General features: G+C 41.0%; 1 protein-coding gene across 3 annotated transcripts in view; it reads right to left on the bottom strand.

Annotated features, from left to right (window-relative positions):
* The window catches only part of mllt3 (MLLT3 super elongation complex subunit), a 113,261-nt gene extending 101,439 nt beyond the window's left edge, over positions 1–11,822 (bottom strand). For 2 of the 3 annotated variants that reach the window (XM_052019602.1, XM_052019600.1), the window contains exons 1-2: positions 11,412–11,716; positions 10,959–11,142 (exon numbers count right to left, since the gene is read on the bottom strand). In XM_052019602.1, the coding sequence (XP_051875562.1) occupies positions 10,959–11,142; positions 11,412–11,423 (196 nt within the window). In that variant the 5' untranslated portion in view covers positions 11,424–11,716. Of the gene's footprint in view, positions 1–10,958; positions 11,143–11,411; positions 11,717–11,812 lie in introns of those variants that run through there. The other variant, XM_052019603.1, reaches the window with a different exon arrangement.
* Between the last annotated feature and the right edge of the window lie 9,163 nt (positions 11,823–20,985).

Raw genomic sequence — 20,985 nt, forward strand, 5'->3', positions numbered from 1 at the left:
GATGTTTTGGCATCTGGTTCACCAGGTTATGCTTCCAACACTCCCTTCCCACTCTGGGTTTACTGAAATGCTTATCATTCCACTGTGTTCTTAAACTGAATTAAAAGTGTTTGCACTATTAATATTAACTAAGATAAGATAAGAACAACATCCAGCAGTCTGAAAAATCTGCTGGTCTGGCACCAGAATCCCAAACTGACTGGACTGAGAGTTTTGCTGTAATTCTAAGATGTAGTCATTTGCTCAATGCAATTAAACAACAAATTTCTATGCAGCTGGACTCGACAAGCAGCCAGCTAAGCAGTTTTGATGGTGTTGGCGAGGGAGAAATGTTGGCCTGGAAATCCAAAGAGCTTGCTGTTTTAAAAACACAGCCACCTTTAAACAAGACTGAAGTTTGGGTTGCATTTAAAATAGATGGAAGTTAAGGTCCTCATTCTCAAGCTTTAAGAAAGATCTTGAGAATTGACAAGTTAAGTGCGGCAATTTCAAATGGAAGCAGTGTTAATTCCAGCACAATAATATCCTTTCCCCACAATGAAAATGACTATACTTCCTCAGATACAGTAGATAAAATGAAAATTACTACAAATCATACAAAGTATCTGCTACATTTGCTGTTACATTTTGGTTTCATTATATTGAACTACAGAGAAAAACAAAAATCAAACCTCTGATAATTGAATACAATATCCTGAAAAACACCATCTTTCCAGAGCTTTCATTTCTTTAATGATTGTAGAATTTTTAAATGCAAGTTACTTACCTTGTTCATAAATTCACTTTTAAATTTATGTATCCAATTCTAAGCAAGTCACAAACAGCATCCTAGATTTACCATTACCCCATCCAGCTTTGGAAAACCAAAAGGAATCTGACCAATACCAGATGTGACTCAACAACTTCAAGGTGGTATCAGGCTTTCACTAGATCCTCCAATACAAAAATCTGAAAGATAGACTTTCTGGTCCAATATTGGCACTTACTACAGAAGCTTCTTTAACCAGTCACCACTGTGCCCCCAACTCCTCCCAAATCATCCACATCATTCAATTGTTAGTTTTAAAATAGTTATGGAAAAGATAGGACTGGTCCACCAGGTAAAGTCCTAAATTGGGGCAAGGCTAATCTTGGTGGCATTAGACAGGAACTTGCAAAGTTTGAATGGGAGAGGCTGTTAGCAGATAAATGAATATCTGGCACGTATGAGGTTTTTAAGTGAGATAGGGAAAGTGCAGGACCAACATGTTCCTGTTGGAGTGAAGGTCAAGTCTGGCAGGATTAGGGAATCCTGCTTCGTGAGGGATATTGAGGCCCTGTTCAGGAAAGAGGGAGGTATATGTCAGGCTAGGTCCTGACCTTAAACATTGACTGCCTGCTTTTCTCCACGGATGCTGCCTGACCTGAGTTCCTCCAGCATCATAGTGCTTTTCCATCAGCATATGTCAGGCAGCTGGAATCAAGTGAATCCTTTGAGTACTAGGGATATAGGAGGAGAAGACATTCAGGAGGGCAAAAAGGGACACGAGATATCTTTGGCAGACAAGGTAAAGGAGAATCCCAAGAAATTTGTTAAGTTTATTATGAGCAAAAGAGTAATTAGGGAGAGAACAACTCCTCTTAAGTATCTGTGTGGTCATCTGTGTGTGGAGCCACAGGAGATGGACGAGGTCTTGAATGAATACACCTCATCTGTATTTATTGTGGAGAAGGTGATTTACATATGGACATTACAAAGCAGGTGTTGGTACTCTTGAGGCATATAAATGTGGGTAAAGCCCCAAAGCCTGACCGAGTGCATATTAGGATATTGTGCAAAGCAAGGGAAGAAATTGCTGGGGCCCTAGCAGATATTTTTGTATCTTCTTTGACTATGGGCGAGGTACTGGAAGACGGCTAACGTTTAAGGAGGGCTGCAAGGACAAACCAGGGAACTACAGGTCGGTGAGCCTGACATCAAGGGAGGGAAAGTTACTGGAAGGATTGAGAAAGAACAGGATCAATTTGCATTTGGAAAGACAAGGTGGGATTAGGAATTGTCAGCATTGCTTGTGCGTGGGAAATTGTCTCTCACAAATTTAACAGAGTTTTTTTTTGAAGAGGTGACCAAGAGGATCAACAAGGCCAGGGCTGTAGATGCTGTCTGCATGAACTTTATTAAGGCTTTTAACAAGTTCCCACATGGTAGGCTAGATCACACGGGATCCAGGGCGAGCTAGCCAATTGGATACAAAATTGGCTTGGTGGAATAAGTCATCAGGTGGTAGTGGAGGGGTATTTTTAAAAGGCCTGTGACCAGTGATGTACTGCAGGAATTGATGCTGAGTCCCCTGCTGTTTGTGATCCGTACTAACTATTTGGATGAGAATGTAGGTGGCACGATTAGTATGCTTGGGGATGTAACCAAAATTGGTGGTGTGGAAGACGGTGAAGATTGTCTAAGGTTACAACAGAATCCAGATCAACTGGGAAAGTGGGCAAAGGAATGGCAGATGGAATTTAACTGAAGTGCCAAGTGATGCATTTTGGCAAGTTAAACCAGGCCAGAACATACACAGGGTCCTGAGGAGTGTCGGAGAAGAGACACACCCAGGGGTACAAATACATAGTTCCCAGAAAGTGGCAACACAGGTAGACAAGTTGAGGACAGTATATAGCACACTTGCCTTCATTGGATAGGGTATTGAGCACAAAAGTTAGGATGTCATGTTACAGCTGTAGAAGATATTGAGACCACACATGGAACATTGTGTGCAGTGACCATACTAAAGGAAGGATATGATTAAGCTAGAGAAGGTGCAGAGAAGTTTCACAAGGATGTTGCTGTGACTGAAGGGCTGGAGTTAAAAGGAGAGACTGGATAGGCTGGGACTGTTTTCACTGGACTGAAGGAAGAGGAGGAGTGATCATTTACGAGGTTTATAAATTCATGAGGGGCATAGACAAAGTTGGATAGTCAGTCTTTATCCCAGGGTAGGGTAGTCCAAAACTAGAGGGCATATGTTTAAAATGAGAGGGGACAGATTTAAAGGGGACCCAAAGGGAACATTTTTTTTTGTTTACACACAGAAGCTAGTAGGTATATGGAACAAGCTGCCAGAGGAAGTAGTAGAGGAATGCACAACTATAATGCTTAAAAGATATTTGGATGTTCATGGAAAGGAAAGATAGAGAGGAACATGGGCCCAATGCAGGCAAGTGTGACTAGCTCAGGAATGCACCCAAGCTGGCATAGACGAGTTGGGCCAAAGGCCCTGTTTCCATGCTGTATAACTATGACCCCAAAGCATGGTGGTCAATTTCTCCACCTCCAAGCTCCCAATCATAGGCACAAAACAACTGTTTACATATTTAATCCATCTGATATTTCAAATCTCAGCTCTCCTGCAGGCTTCTAATGAGTGGAGGTCTCCTTATGCTAGAATCATCCCACTCCCTTTAAAAGCCCAATCATGAAACATAACCCAGAAAATTTCTCTCTTCAATCACTACATCAGCACTAAAACAATCTCAAGGTTCTCAAACTTAGCATCATCTTCCACTTTCTGCCATGTCAAATCCTTCCAACCCACTTTACCCAAACATCCAAGGCACCATATGGCTATTTTACTAATATCACAATTAAAACCTCTGATTCTGGCATACCATTTGTTCCATCATCCATAAATCTCCCTACAGTGTGTGTGTTAAGGTAGATTATCCAACCCTTCTCTACTATCTAGCTGGAGGGGATTCCTGTGGTACAGTTTCAATCCATTCACAGTCAGCTCACCTTCAGTCTTGGCTTTTAATCACTAGGAGAGCCTTCCCTTAGCTTCTACCTATCTATAAGCTGTTTTGTTCCTTCACCCAGCAACAAGAGGTCATGCTTATGAAGAGGATGTACAACTCTACCTCTGTAATCCAACCTTAACATTTAGGCTGCCTCTCCAACATTAAACCAAGAATTAGGCAATGCCTATTGTAATTTAGCAGGAAGGAAAGAAACATGCTATTTCTGGCCCCCATGAAAATCCCTGCTCCCTTACAACCCTTCCAGGATGTATCTCAGGCTGAACTCAATTGCAAGATTTTATAATCCATTTGTATAGCTGAACTTCATGTCCCAGCAGAAAGAATGCATGCTCAGTATCCTAGCTCTCCAAGCCCTTACCATCCAGACTTGATTGTTTGAATGCACTACTTGCTTCTTATTCATGCACACTCAAGCCACTATAATCTACAATGCACCCTTAAGAATCCCAATTGCTGCTATTCTGTGACATACAGCCTCATCCTCGTCTTCAGAAGTCTTCAGCTTTCGGCTCTACCTTAACTTCAGCTTACTCCAGGTTTGCATCCTGTCCTCTTTACCCAAATTCTAGTAACTCCACTCTCCAACTTCTGTTTATAAACTTAATTCAAGTTCTAACAGCCTCTTCAAAGACCTGAAAGCAGGCTTTCACTCATCTCTCAAGCCATTTGTCACATACAATTCATCTTTAACTTACATTCATGATGCCTCAGTGTCATCATTGAATGATTAGTAACACGTTTAGCCTGGAATCAGAAGGCTGTGAGTTCAAGTCCTACTCCAGATATCTGAAAATGCAATATACGCTAATATTTCAAGAAGGACTGGAAGGCAAGAAAACTACTTCATAAACTACCCTTTTGTTAATTAACCGTCACCTTAACTAATGTATTACTTTATTTGACGGAATGAACTAGGTCATAAACTTAACTAGGTCATAAACTGCAAATATTTAAACATGAACCACAGCTATACAAAAATTTAGTGATGCTCAAGAAAGCAGTACATAAAAATCACCGTTATAAGATTGTCTTGAGTTTCCAGAACTTTTAACTAATCAATGAAATCCAGAAACTCTGCATCCTTAAAGTTGAAATATAAATAATATTCTAACAGAAATTCTTCCCTGACATTGCAAAAGTTGATATGAAGTCAATTTATACATTTCTGTATCCCTCCCACCACTCCCCAAAGTTCTTTCAGGAAACCCACTAAATTTGAGTCTCACAAAAAGACTTTGAAAGCAAAAGGATCTGCATACTGGTCACCATCTTTGCTTAACAGGCAATGGATCCACACAGCTCAGATTCAGAAAGCATATCAGTGTCCAATATTCATTTTAACATCAAAATGCAAAACATTTGCACCTCCTTCCCATATTAATAGTGGAAATATCCAAGAAAAATATACAGGTTCTTTCATCAGAAAATTTTAAAATCATTGTGAGAAGATAGATGGCAGAGGTGTAACATTCAACTAGTTCTGAAAATACAGTATCTTTCCACCCACAGTTACACACCTAAATGGTTAGCAGATATGTCGTAAAATCATAGGCACTGGAACACGTATTCCTCAAAATGGAGCAATTATTAACACTCTGAAATCATCCATGCAAATATGAAAAATGATACATAGGACAACAAAATTCAAAATCACAGGCTTCATTTGTGGAAAAGACTGCCATCTAGTGCAGTGAACTTGATGTGTGCTTTAAGTAAATTAGAGAAAATCCTGAACTCAATTAGAGAAAAAGATCTGCCACATCAAGTTATCTTTTTAGGCTATGGGAGAAGTGAGGATGAGGGAGGAAGGGTTATTAACATCTGTTTATTTTTTTAAAAATTCTTGTGCAATTATTTATGGAAACTAATCTACATACAAAGGCATAAGACATGCAACTTCCCCAGTTCCCTAATCAGAATGCTATCCTAGTTATTAAAATTTATCAGAACAAATTCACTTTCCTCACACAGATTGCTTGAGCATCTATCAGTCTTTAGGGCCTTGTGGTGCTTGTTGGTACCCCATCCAAGTATTAACATGCAGCAAACCCAATTTCCAATACATTCATTTCTTCCTCTATTCTGACTGCCCCGATTTATGCCATGTAATTAGCCTTGATATGAAAGAGATTTCAGGTGGCTGCTGTAAAGGCCTTGGTTACAAACTAAAGCAATTTTAAATACGCAAACTATCACACCATTTCTCTCTGCATTAAACAATGTATTTTCTAAATTTTCCCAATGTAGGAAATTTTTAAAAATCGCTATAGAATGCACTTAATTTATTTGCACAAGAGAGTAATTTACAACAGGATACATTCAATACCAATAGAAGACTTAAAAGGGAAAGTTTTCATGTATAACTGGCATTGCTCATGACAATTTCCACAAACAACACATGGCTTAAAGTCTTGTGAAAATTCATAAGATTTGACTTCTGGAAGATTTCCATAGTATGAATGTAAAAATAGAGAACAAAGATTATATAGAACTGTTGTACTGTTGCAACATTAATATCAACTTGTGCCAAACTGCACTAAATATTTTGAAGAGCAAATCAGAAAATACAAAATTCCAGATACATACAGCAAATTAGTCTGTGTACATACTTCACATTATATTTGCAGCCCAAAAAAACTGCGGCATCAAACAATCCCAAGAAAATGAAAGGTTTACACCCAAAACATTATCTCACTTGTTCTTGCAAATGTTGACTTGACCCCAAGTGTTTCTGGGGTTTGTCATTTGTTCCAAGTGTTCTTAATCAGACAAATCTGGCACCATTACAGGTGCAAATAAACACAAAGTAAAAAAAAAATTGCATTTTAAAAGTACTTTTAAAAAAATATTTTCATTCATTATCAGGATCAGATCACTGCAGCCAAGACTGGCATTTACAATGATTTGGACTCTGTGACTGTGCAATGAATCAACGAAAAAATTCAGATTCAGATCTAATTGTGACAGTTTTATTGGTTCATTCTTCAAGGATCAAGAAAGCACACCACAAAAAAAATTTAACTTTTGATTGAAGACCTCTTGAAACTGCAGAAAACACAATACTTCCACCAACTGAGCAAGTTTGTAATATTACTCGTAATCCATTAAAGAATATGGTTGCAATGTTACATAATGCATGCCACAATATTTTTTGTTACCTTACATTATCCCACACTATATCAGTAATAGAAGTTTACAACAGTTTCCTTACTCTTATTCACCAACTTCTCTATGAAGATCCAAGTTCAACTTGAACATCTCCACCCACTTCCAGATCACAAGCCAAAATGCTTTGATATCTTTTAATAACATAAGCCTTTATTTACAAACCACTTGTGACTGCAACCCTCTGCTTCAAAAAGCAAACTTAGAGTCACAACAGTCCTTTTCTATTTCCAGAATTTTTTTGTTTCTGACACCATCTTTGGAGGAGTTCAACAAAATTTTAGAACATGAAGTCCATATATCATTAAACAAAGAGCACTCTTCCATATTTTCCCAAATAGAGGGATTTCTCACAAGACTCAAAGGTTGCATTTACCAGAAGCAAATGGCAGAAAGCTCACAACAATAATTGTTATAGGTCAATTGGGCAAAAATGTTAAATCAAGTCAACCGAGAAGTACACAAAGTGATCATGTATAAGAAGCCTTTGATAGGCTGGAGAGGGCAGGGGCAGAAATGTAGGCCAGCAATATCTCCAAGTTGCCCAGCCAATAGCCATCCCCGAGTGCTTCCAAAACAGACAGCACATTATAATACATCAGTGTGCAAGCCAGCAAGTCTTCAAAAACCAAAATGAAGAACTTCATGTATCTAAACGGCACATGTTAAATGCAAGTTTATCCTTCCCAAAGGTGATGTCATTTTTCAGTTACAGTTCTGTTTAGATTAAAGGTAATTACCATCAAGTTGTGCAAAATGCTACAGTCAATATGCCAATTTCTAGTAACACTGTCTGAACAAACTGAAATATTACAAAACTTGATGTATATGAATGGGAAAAGTTATCAGGTTGACTTTTTTTTTTGAAAAAGATATGCAACACATTTCTCTCCTCCTCCACCCTACCTTTGCTACCCAGTAAAATTAATCCACTGTAAAAAAAAAGTTTCAGCAGTGGATTATGGATCTTTTGGGGGGGGGGGGGGGGTTATTGGTTATGAAATCAAGTATACAGTTCTATGATGCAAATGTCCCAAAAGTCTTCCATGTAAAACTAGAAGTGCTCTGCAGCAGTCATGTTCTGTTCTCACTTTTCCCTCCCTCCTTCAGCTGCTTTCCTTCTCCTCTCCCAAATTTTAATTGCACTATTCCTCTAGCCTTTCCTCCATCTGAAGGAGGTACATCTTCTGAATTCTGTCTCCCTATTATCAACACTTCAACTTGGCAACCAGGATCTAATCCCTCTGCAACAGAGCAAGTTTTCTTTACCCACTGTAAAATGCTGCTGAAATAAAGTCTTCACTAAAAACTTGTACACATACTGTATTTACTATTGCTGATATTGAAGACAGGCCCCAAATGTGAATTGTTTTGTCTCTAAAATCTCATATCCTATCACACATTTCCGTTTATTTTTCTATTCACCCAGACTATCAATGAAATCCACAGTCATGCTTTGTTAAATGAAGACTATTTCTCACCAGAACTAGTGCGTCTGTCTCAAGTTCTCCTTGTACAAATACAGTGATCTGCAACACACTCATGTCACCTTTCTCTTATAATGCAGCAGATTCAAACCTTCTTGAACTTGCCTTATTTCTCTTCAGGTTTTACCCCATCCTTCCCCTCCCTGCCTAAAACCCTTCCGACCTTCTTTTTCACTTCTATGATTTACAGTTCTCTTCTTCCTCCTTGTCCCCCCCACCCCACCCACCAAGGTGTTTAGTGTGTGATTTATGAAGTATCTTGGGCTTGTTACTATAAAGGCATCATACAACTGCAAGCTTACAGCAACTGGCTCACTTTACACACAAAATTATCAGGTGTTGTTACTTATCAGGTAAACAACATTGGAACAAACACCAGAGGTTCTTTGGCAGGTTTAAAGAGTTAAGCGAGTATGATTTACTCTGCTATTGCATCCCTCTAAGGATCTCTGAATCAATTGATTAATCAAGCATGATAACCATCTAACATTGAATGCTAAGCATGTTTATGAAGTGAGATGGGCAAATGTTTGAATAAGCAAATATTACGTTTTTCACATCTTAAATACACTAGAATAGAATGACACGTCCTGGTTTAAGTATTGAGAAATATGCGATTTCACCCGAAATTAGCTGGTTATCTCCAGAAAAAGAGCTTTCCGCTGATTTACAAAAGTGATTGGATTTAATTGCAACATTTGTATCCCTCAGCCCTTTCAATAACTCAGTAAACAACACCTCAGATCACTTGTGTCTCAAAAGACTAAACTTTCCTCAAAAAGTTAAACTTTAAAAATCAGACTTCAGTAATCTTAAGTCACAATACGCCCATGTTCTTGCATTTGTGCAAAAAAAAAGTGAAACTGAAATGAATGTGTACATCTTCAATGATCTCGTTGAGTAGCGGCCGCAACTTGTAACCAACTGCACAGCAGGGAAAGTGGAGTACAAACACTCACAAAATTAACGGGCTCAGCCTGAATTCAGAAAGATACATCACAAAGTGTGATATACTATGGAGAATTTGCCCCTTCTCCACCCGAGAGGTGCATTAACTTTGACGGCTGATGATTGGGCACGTGTTTAATAGTGCTTTGTGGTCCAGTGTAGTTCTCATATTCAAACCGTTGCCGTGTTCCTTCCACCCCCAACCCCCCCACCCCCCTTCCCAACCACATCCTGTTCTAACACAGCAATACCCGGCTCAAGGGCTTCTTCACACACCCTAACGCGGGTTGTTGTTTTTAAAAAAATGCGTTAAATAATAGTTCTCGAATGCTCCAGTAGACAAGACAAACTTGCATGAATTAAACCCGCTCTGGACCAGCTAAAAACGCCCAATGAACTCCATTCATACTGTTATATCAAGGCATTCACTTCGAACCAAGTGACCTGGGCTCGCAATAATAAGCGTTTCACCCCACCAGCCCAACCAAGCTGTTATCCGTGTGGTACAAAGATGAAAAACAAGAATCGAAAATATAAAATTGCTTGAAGTCTGCCAAGCTCGGTTGGATTTTTGACATCTTGCTCGGCTTGATGAGTTAACACCTCACAAAGTGAAAGGTTCGAGTCAGACTAAAAGGACCATACATTAACCAGATTTCCCATGCACTGAGAAATCTGTTGGTTTTTGCCAGTTTTATTTAAAATTTCGAATAATTTACGTCCACGGTAACCTCTGATTCGATGGATTTGCAGAAAAGTTCTTTTGAACGGAATATCGCGCTCGTAATGCCAACAACCACACTTAGTACAATTTCAGCTCAAGTTTCCAACCGCAGGTGGGTGTTTTCGAAGTATAAAACCGATGCAAAGTTTGCATTGGCCTGTTCTCTACCTTTATTTAAAAATAGATTACGAAAGTAATTCGTCAAAGTTCACTGAAAAAAAGTGACCAGTAAAAGAGCCGGCTTGTCTAAATCCAGTGTCAGAGAACAAGACGCAAGTAACTGGATGACAATAGTATGTTTAATAAAGCACAAATCTCCGAAGGCGCCTGACAGGAGCTTTTCCAAATACAAATTGATACCCAACTACAAGAGGAGCTGCTAACACAGAAGACCCAGGATCTTGGGCGAAGAGGCAGGTTTTAGGTCTCCGAAAAGAGATGACCGATTCTGGCTGCCAATATCGCAAAATAAAACATGCAAATGCCAAATGAAATCGTTTCTTTAACCAAATTCACTCTGCATCCAATGCAATCAAATAAACGTGCATACAAGTGTTAATATCGCCGGGTGGTTGCTCTATACAGCCGAGATATGAAGCTCAAGTGCTAAGGTTGCATCGCAATATCTCGAGTGAATAAAGTACCGCTAGCAAAACATCAATATTTAAGACTCGCTGTAATACACAACTGCCTTGTTTTATTTTTAAATCACTCGGTCCCTACGGACTGTTTTAAGGCACCTGAACTTAATGTGAACCACCTAAAAGAAGCAAGATCGAGCTCGACAGAAAATACACCCTAAAAAGAAATCCATGTTTTGTAGTTGACTGTGTACTTACCCCGCTTGGGTCTGGGAAAGCTGTCGTGCAAGTGAAAGACGACTTTCTCCACAAAGTGCTGAATGTTGCTGTGCTCTGGCCCCCTGACAAACACCATCCAGTCGTGGGTGAAACCTTCAACCGTGCGTTTCTTGCGAACCTGGGCCCGATGGCCTAGCTCCAGCTTAACCTGAACAGCGGCAGCCTGAAACACACACACACAAACACAGACAGACAGAGAAGCGCGTCAACATGGATAGCAACAAGCCTCAGCGCCGGCAGCAGGAGCTGCTGCAGCAGCCGGGAAGTGCTTGCTCTTTCTCCCGCCCAGACAGATGCAGTTTTGGCTGCTTAATGCAGTCGTCAGGCATGTGCAAAACAAACAAAAAAAATCACACAAAACTCTGAGCGAACACACATAGACAAGACAGCAGAGTGGCAGCTCCGGGCCACTCGGCGGGGCTGGTTACTCACCGAGGCGGCCATCCTCACTCACTGGGAGAGGAGCAGAGTGGAGCAGGGGACGGGGGTGGGAGGGGGGGGGGGGCAGGCGGAGAGCCACAGCCCTCACAGCCGCTCCGCACAAACAGCAGAGTCGCTGCGGCTGTTTACTGGGAGAGTGGAGCCAGAACCCCCGCCGATGGCGGACATTGTACACACACACACACACTCCCCCCTCCCTCTCTCTCTCTTTCTCACTGTGTTAGAGTGTGTGTCTGTGTGTCTTATTACTGAGAGGGAGTTCGGCCGCGCGAGCATGCGCGCTACTTCCACCCGCCCCTCCTCCTCTCTCTCTCTCTCTGCTCCCCACTTCCAACACCCCCCCACCCAACCACCTCTCTCTCTCCCTCTACTTCCCCCCCCCCCCCCCTCACCGGACAAGCAGCCTGCGCGATCGGCACCTTCAATGCGCTGCCAATTGGGAAAATCCCCTGCACAAATACAGGAGGGGAGGGAAAGAACCGCAAATATCCCCACATGCACAACCAATGCACATTTGCAGTAAGCCCATCTCGCAAACACACACATTCACCCACAGACACGCTTTCTTTACAAGCAGTCGGAGGCACTGAATTATTGCAGAGCTGGGAAGTCCACGCAGAGAAATAGAGAAGGGAATTAAAAAATCCATCGGCAATGAAAGGACTGTGAAATAACGTGCTGGTGTAAGAAGAAACAATAATTCTCAGTGAAGAGAGCGTGTGCTTATACAGAGAATATGGAGCCAACTAATGTGAAAGTGATCAATTATATTCTTGGGGCAGTGTCATCAAGAATATGCACACCGGTAAAAATAGACATCGGATTTGTGCCGGCACAAATGCCAGAGATAAACGCCTTTATTCGGTTCCAGTCCGCCTCCCTTCCCTTTATTCGTGCCGGTCCACAGTGCACAGTCTGTGAAATGGGCGCTGCAATTTGTCCATCTCTGCTGCTACTTGGCCAACAGGGGGCGTCACGTGGCCGATGGGGAAGGATCCACATGACGTGCTGATTCAGAACGCAGAATAAAGCAAATCGATGCATTTCCTCGACGGATCCTATTGATATAACGTCTTAAATACGTAACTGGATGATTAATTTAAATGCACTGTTATGTGAATGCTTACAGTATGTTTCCTTATAAACGACTGTGATGTTGGAGATAAATCCAATGGATAAAACGCTCGCCATAATCAAGGGGTAATTATTGGAACATTCAAGTACGATTCACACAACTGGCGCTCTGAATGGGAACATCGCTCTTATCGAAATGTCAACAAAGAATATAAGAAATTGTTTGTTTACTTACTTGGGAAACGGAATTATTTAGATACAGGAACAAATCACTGTAATGTGGCTTATCGTGACATTTGATTGTACAGTTTTGTATCAGAATGTTAGAAGTTGATCAAATCGGGTTACATTTCGGTTTGTCGAATAACAACAGAGCGAAAAAACGCCCAGGACCATCTGAGAAATATAATGTAACTATTACATATGTTTGCTTTGCATATCCATGTCATCAGTTATTTCACCATTCGTGGTTACGTGGAAGTAATTTACCACGCAATGGGTACGGTTATTGATTATTGATTGGATCCGGGAGACAGCTTACTGTGTAACTATCATCTAGAACAAATGCAAATATTGCATAAACCCTGACTCCTGCCTCTTATAAGCTTGAAATGAGAATTGTCAACGCCCCCTTCTGTTACTTGGGAAATCCAAATACTAAACACGCTGCAACATTTAAAACCTTTAACCTCCCTTTGCCGTCGACTTTCCGTTCAATTTAAACGCCCGTGTTTTATGTTCTTGCAGTTATCCTTGGGGCACTTCGGTCATCGCTGAATGCAGTTCACTTTAAGCAACAGCGGCCATGAAAATTACCCCACACTCCACTGAAATCGGAGTGTGGGGTAATTACTCTTTTGATTATGTATAATATTCATTACTTCACTTTAACCAGCAAAACCCACAAATGATACAGAAAACGATGGCACACAACCCAGCCACGCCTTGAGCAAACTTTCACATGGCGCCTTTCAAGTCCTTGGGACCTCCCAAACAAGGTGGTGCAGCCAATGGCATGCAATACCAACGAGTTTGCAGTCAAATCCGAACATTGAGCCGGTGGTTCCCCATCATTTGAATTTAAACCCTATCTTTGTTCAAGCTCTGATAAAATATACCACCTGCCCTTTCACTTAAATGTTCCGAGTCGTTCCTTTTAAGTTTCTCGGACTGTCCTGTTGAGTCTCTGGGACAGTACGCAAGACAAGTTTTTCAGTAGCTTGCCAAATACGTTTTTATTTGTTTTCACTTTTTTTCTGTCAACGTTATAACTCAATTACGCCAATACCAAGGACTCAGGGACTCCTGCAGTAATCTCTCGGGGTCTTACCCACTCCGGGTCGCACACTTCTGGGCCGAGGGCTAAGTAGAAGTTTGGTAATTTTGCTTCTCCTCTGCTCTTTCCAAAATACTAACATCGAACCCCTTCACCCCCCACCCCACACACACACACACACACACTTTGCCTCCAATTGGCTAGATAGAAGGCCCTCAGTCTAATCCTCCGGCCACGCACTTTGGCAACACTGCATTGCAATGGCAGTTTAGGTCAGTTCTGAAGGAGAGCTTAAATTTAGAATCACTTGGAATTGGTTTATTGTTGTCACACTTACCGAGGTACAGTGAAAAACTTGTCTTGTGTACTGTTCATACAGATCAATTCATTACACAGTGTATTGAGGTAGTACAAGGTAAAACAATAACAGAATGTAGAATAAAGTCTAACAGCTACAGAGAAAGTGCAGTGCAGGTAGACAATAAGGAGCAAGGCCTTAACGAGGTAGATTGTGAGGTCAAGGGTCCATTTTACCATACTAGGGAACCATTCAATAGTCTTATAACAGAGGGATATAAACTGTCCTTGAGCCTGGTGGTATGTGCTTTCAGGCTTTTGTATCTTCTGCCCGATGGGAGGGGGGAGAAGAGAGAATATCCTGGGTGGGTGGGGGCTTTGATTATGCTGGCTGCTTTACCGAGGCAGGGAGATAATAGACAGAGTCCATGGAGGGGTGCTGGTTTCTGTGATGTGCTGAGCTGTGTCCGTGTGGTCATGGGCAGAGCAGTTGCCATACCAAGCTGTGATGCATCCAGGTAGGATGCTTTCTATGGTGCATCGATAACAATTGGTAAGGGTCGATGAGGACTTGCCAAGTTTCTTATCTTCCTGAGGAAGCAGAGGCGCTGGTGAGCTTTCTTGGCTGTGGTGTCTACGTGGTTGGACCAGGATAGGGTATTGGTGATGTTCACTCCTAGGAACTTGAAGCTCTCAACACTCTCGACCTCAGCACCATTGATGTAGACAGGAGCATGTGCACTGCCCTCCTTCCTGGAGTCAATGACCAGCTCTTCTGTGTTGCTGACATTGAGGGAAAGGTTGTTGTCATGACACCATGTTACTAAGCTCTCTATCTCCTTTCTGTACTCCAACACATTGTTATTTGAGATACGGCCCACTACAGTGGTATCATCTGCAAACCTGTAGATGGAGTTAGAGCAGAATCTGGCCACACAGTTGAGAGCGTATAGAGAGTAGGGGGCTGAGGTTGCAGCCTTGTGGGGCACCAGTGTTGAGGATAATCGTGCTGGAGGTGTTGCTGCCTATCCTTACTGATTGAGGTCTGTTTGTCAAGGATCCAGTTGCAAAGGGAGGTGTTGAGTCCCAGGTCTCAGAGTTTGGTGATGATCATTTGCCTCAGAGATGGGATTGATGCCAAGAAGGGAAAGTTAACGCTACAGAAAACCTAGTTACTGGATAATAAGTGGATGTGGCCAAATAAAGTGAAATAAGTCCCCAGTCTGGGTCTGTCATTACTTTCCATTGCTGGTCCAGTCTTGCTGGGTTTCCCCAGCATTACACTGGGGGAAAATTGCCCCTCAGCTCATGTGCCAGTGAAACTTGTCATTGGAACTGAGATGACATTGGTTCCAATGATGATTCCAAATTGCAGATTAGAAAGCAAAGAGGAAAACAGTGAAGATACTTTTGTTTTGAAATTATTTCTAAGTCCTTTCATTAACTGTAAGGTACTAAAAAGTTAGTAAAATTATGAACTTCAATGTCACTAGTTCTGAAGTACCTCTCACTGTCAGAGACATTTAAAAACTATCAGCCTGTCAGGGACATTCCATGGGCAGGACCTCTGCACAAAACTGTCCATGGCCAAAACTAAAAACAGAAATGCCAGAAGAACTCAGCCAGTCAAGGAACATCTGCGGAAGGAGAAACCAGTTAACGTTTCAGGTCGAAGACCATCATGTTCTGATGAAGAGTCTTTGACCTGAAATGTTAACTGTTTTTTCTTTCCACAAATGTTGCTTGACCGACTGAGTTCTTCCGATGAAGCAAAAGTAGAAATATTGGAAGAAGTCAGTTGGTTAAGCAGTTTTAATTCAAGCAGTATCTGCAGTTTTGTTTTCCTCTCCCTGACCAAGCCGTCAGTTAGAGCTCGCTGCCACACTGAGGTGATATTTGCGCCCTCTGCTTCCAGCCTTAGTAAGTCTGCAAGTGCCAGAATTGTGGGTATTTTCAGATAATACATTCCAAATCACAATAACAATATTAAAGTGTGGACAGGTGTTAGATCCAAGGTGAAAGTGTATGGCCTCATACACTTCAGCAACTCATCAATCTGAAATCTATATTTATTAACTGCAATTCAAAATTAATGAGAAAATAAAAAAAACTTCATAATAAGCAATGAAGTTGACATATCACTTTGTCAATAGCATTCTGTATTTTGCTCAGTGTTGGTTGATGCCACTTTAGAACTTAGCCTGTGTTTCTGCAGCTGTTTACAAAACACTGCTGTTAAATGAGGACAGCTGCAAGAACAGGAAATCAGTTGAATTCATGTTGAAGTCCTGGATAAAAATGAAGTGAGTAGTAGATATTATGCTATAAGATACAAATAGCACAGTGTAAACCTATGAGAAATATGAAGGGAAACACAAAGAATGATAAAAAATGCAACCGAGCTACAAACCTGATGCAACTTTTATTTCGTACAGTTTTTATTTTTTCCCCCACCATAATTTCACACCAATGTCTCCACAGATAGAAATACATTTTCTTTCAAACTTTACATTATCAGTTACTCAAATAGTAACTTTAAATTGTCAACATGAATATTTGGATAACACATTAAATATAACAAACTTAAAATAATTGGTATCAATATCAGCAGATAAATCCTTACATGCACATTTGATGTCCTTCCATCAGTCAATTTACTGGATAGAGGAACATCAGACAAGGCAAAAATTAGGTCCTGGTGTTGGATAACAGAACAAGTTAACTGGCCAGAGGTAGGGGTAGAGTGAGCCAGCAACCAAGACGAGGGTAGTAGAGATTAGTAAAGTGGGGGTGGTGGGGTTTGAGGCCTCCATTGTGGATCTTGGGTAAAGGGGGGAAGTTGCAGAGGAAATTAGATCAAATTGTCACGGAGCAAACAGGCACTCCCAAGAAAACTGGATTATCAGCATTTAATGGCACAGGCAGTCTTTAGCTATCTTGCTCTTCCTGCATATTCTGCCAATCAACATCTGTCATTTGTTGTCCAACTCAGAGAGTTTGCCTCATGTACTTATAGTTGTCTGACTGTAGCTGAAGTTACTCTTCTAATGGAGATTGTACCCATTCACATCTAAATGCTGAGCCTTCCACAGACATAAACATGGTGACAACTTCCATTTATATGCTAAAAATATTCAGAAATCCCACTTCTGGTGACTTGTATATTTAAAGGATATGCTTGGAGGCAATGCAGAGAAGATTCACTAGAATGATGCCTGGGATGAAGGGGTTGACACATGAAGAAATGTTGAGCAAGTTGAGCCTAAACTCATGGAGTGCAGATCTTATTGAGACTTAAAAGATTCTGAAGGGGAATGAGAGGGTGGATGCTGGGAGGATCTTTTGTTAATGGTGGTGGGGTGGGAATAGTTTCTGAAAAATAAATCACTCATTTCAAATGGAGATGGAGAGGAATTGATTTTCTCAGAGCATCATGAATCTCCAGCATTCTCTACAAGCTAGAGAGGGTTCACAAAAGATTCACAAGGATGTTGCCTGGACTGGAAGGCTTGAGTTATAAGGAGAGAATGGATAGGCTGGGACTGTTTTCCCTGGAGTGAAGGAGGCTGAGAGGTGTACTTACAGAGGTTTATAAAATTATGAGGGGCATAGATAAGGTAGATAGTCATAGTCTTTTTCCAAGGGAAGGGAGTCTACCTACATGCCCGTGATGCTGCTGAAAGCAAGTTTTTTATTGTACTTGTACCTCAACCTACTTGAGTTAAGTTTATTGTCATGTGCACAAGTCCAAAACTAGAGGGCATATTTAAGATAAGATAAGAAGATATCTTAAGTCACATGTATATTGAAACACACAGTGAAATGCATCTTTTGCGTAGTGTGTTCTGGGAGCAGCCCGCAAGTGTTGCCATGCTTCTGGCGCCAACAATACAGCCTGTATATTTAATGTGAGAGGGGAAAGATTTAAAGGAGATATGAAGGACAGAGGGTAGTGGATAAATGGAACAAACTGCCAGAGATGGTGGTGGAGGCAGGTACAATTACAACATTTAAAAAACATTTGGACAGATACATGGACAGGAAAGGTTTAGAGGGAAACAGGCCAAATACAGGTAAATACAATTTTATAGGCACCTTGGCTGGCATGGATGAATTGTGCTGAAAGGTCTGTTTCCGTGCTGTATCTGTGAGTCAAGGGGCATAGGGAGAGAGTGGCAACATGGTGTTTGGGCCAAAATTGTACCAGCCATGATTACTGAATCACATACCTGGGTTGTAGGGCCAATTGATCTACTCCTGCTCCTGTTTCTTATGTTCCTTCAGTGCTCATTTTGACCATTGCATCTTGGATGAATCATAACTTCTCCACTTAAGCAACTGGTAAATTAAAATTACTATTTATATCTTACCTATTTTGAAAGTTTTACATTAACAACAGACCCCATTCCCTTCTCAAATACTAACTAATCTTTGACCACACCGTGCAACCCTACATTGGTACATGACCCCAAACTGAGTTTCTGGCCCACTACTTTTCTGACTTGAAGACTCCCTATGTAAAGATAGAATTACTCATCTCCACCTGTGCCTCAACACAACTGCTGCTGAAATCTTGCATGTCTTTAATATCCCAAAATCCTACTATATTCAATATATAGAACCCTCCAGTCTGTATCTTAAACTTCATAAGCACTACTTGCCCTTTACCCCTCTGCAAACTTGCTTATTTTGTCTCCCGTGGCTGTCATATAAAGTTCCAATACATGTGAGACCCATCTAGGAGCTTACTCACCATATCTTTTCCACATCTCCAACACTACATACAGCTCTCAAATCCTTTGATTCAGCTCAAAATCTCTAGTGTCCATCAATACCGATGTCATCAATCAGGCTAAGCAGCCAATCACAGTGAAGGATTTCAAGAGACCCAAAACCAGGTAGTAAGAAGCTTTGTCAGTATAAACATTTTGTAGAGAATCAAATAAATATTGCAACACATTCATTAAATTAATGCAATGATAAAATATAATAAAATAATCAAAAGATAATAATTTGTATTTGTTAAAATTTCAAATGTTGAAGTTTTTGCCTCAATGTCAAGAAGTTCCAGGTTCAATGTCCAATCCACAGACTTTGGCACAACAAAAAAATTGGAGCGGAAGTAAACCAACTGGCCCCTCAAGCCTGCCCTTCTATTGAATACAATCATAGCTGATCTGGCCCAAGATACATCTTCTGTGCCAGTCCTCCAAAGCCATCTTTCCTTAATCCTTCAAAAGTTTATTTACCTTCTCTTTCACTGGAAAGAGAATCTACCTCCAATGATCTAGCTGCCACAACCCTCGGGGGTAGAGAATTTCTGAGACTCGCTGTGATCTTTGAGAAGAAATTCCTACATGCATCAGTTTTAAATGACTGCCTCCGTATCTTGTAACTACGTCCCCCTGTTTGGGACTCTCCCTCTAGTGGAAACATCTAAACATCTACCATATCATGTCACTTAGGATCTTACTTGTTTTAATAAGTTCAACTTTTTTCTAAATTCCAAAATTACTGATCTAATTTCTTTATCCATTCCTAATCGGAGAGCATGGATTCACAAGAGATTCTGCAGATGCTTGAATCTGGAGCAATACACACAAAATGCTGGAGTCAATGCTGGAATAAACAGTCAATGTTTCGGGTTGAGTTTCCAGTCCTGATGAAGGCTCTCGACCCAAAACATCAACTGTTTCTTTCCCTCCATAGATGCTGCCTGACCTGCTGAGTTCCTCTAGCATTTTGTGTGCATTGTTCCTAATCGGACTGCCCTCTCATCCCAGGAATTGGGAATTTCTTCTTGACTGCCGTCAATATCAGTATATCCTTTCTTTAATAAGAGAACCAAAACTCAAAGTCGAGTTTATTGTCATTTGCACAAGTATATGTATGCACAGGTGCAATGAAAAATTTACATACAGCAGCATCACAGGCATATAGCAACATATAAGCAGCATTCGCAAGAAAAACATAAATTATACACAGTTTTTACAAGAAAGAACACAAATAGAACAAAAAAAACAAAGTTAATTTTAGTGCAAAGTGATCAAAGTGGTCATATGTGTTGCTAAACTATAGTGACTAGGGTTGTGCTGGTTGGTTCAAGAACCAAAGAGTTGAAGGGAAGTAGCTGTTCTGAAACCTGGTGGTGTGGGACTTCAGGCTTCTGTAACTCCTGCTCGATGGTAGCTACAAGAAGGTGGCATGGCCTGGATGGTGGGGATATTTGATGATGGATATTGCCTTCTTGAGACTTCGCCTCCTATAGATACTACTGATGGTGGGGAGGGATGTGCCCATGATGTACTGGACAGAGTCCACTACTCTCTGCAGCTCCTTACATTCCTGCGCATTCGAATTGTTGTACCAGACCACGATGCAGCCAGTCAGGATACTTTCAACAGTACATCTGTATAAGTTAGAGTGTTCGGAGACAAGCCGAACCTCCTTACTCTCCTAGGAAAGTAAAGAGGCTGGTTAGCCTTCCTCGTGATTGCATCTATGCATAGTACTCCAGGTGCAGTCGCACCAACATCCTGAACAATTGTACAATACTTCATAAATTTCAACCCCCTTGCAATAAAGGCCAATATGCTTTTTGTTATCCCAACTGCTTACTGCATCTGCCTGCACAGGTACATCTAGATCCCCCTGTACTTCATTCACTTACAACCTCTCCATTTAGACAACAGTCTGCCTTTGTAGTCCTCTTTCCAAAGTGCATGACATCACTTTCCTGCATTTCCTCCATTTGCCAAGTTTTTAGCCACTCACTCAACCCATCTATATCCTGCTGCCAAGTACAAATATCCTCAATAAAGCATGGCCTCCCAGCTATTTTTATGTCATCAGCAAACTTAGATACCTTATATCCTGCCCTTTCCTCCAAGTCACTTATATAGATCACAGATAATTGAG

Source organism: Pristis pectinata, chromosome 7 (assembly GCF_009764475.1).
Source record: "Pristis pectinata isolate sPriPec2 chromosome 7, sPriPec2.1.pri, whole genome shotgun sequence".
Taxonomy (NCBI): Eukaryota; Metazoa; Chordata; class Chondrichthyes; order Rhinopristiformes; family Pristidae; genus Pristis; species Pristis pectinata.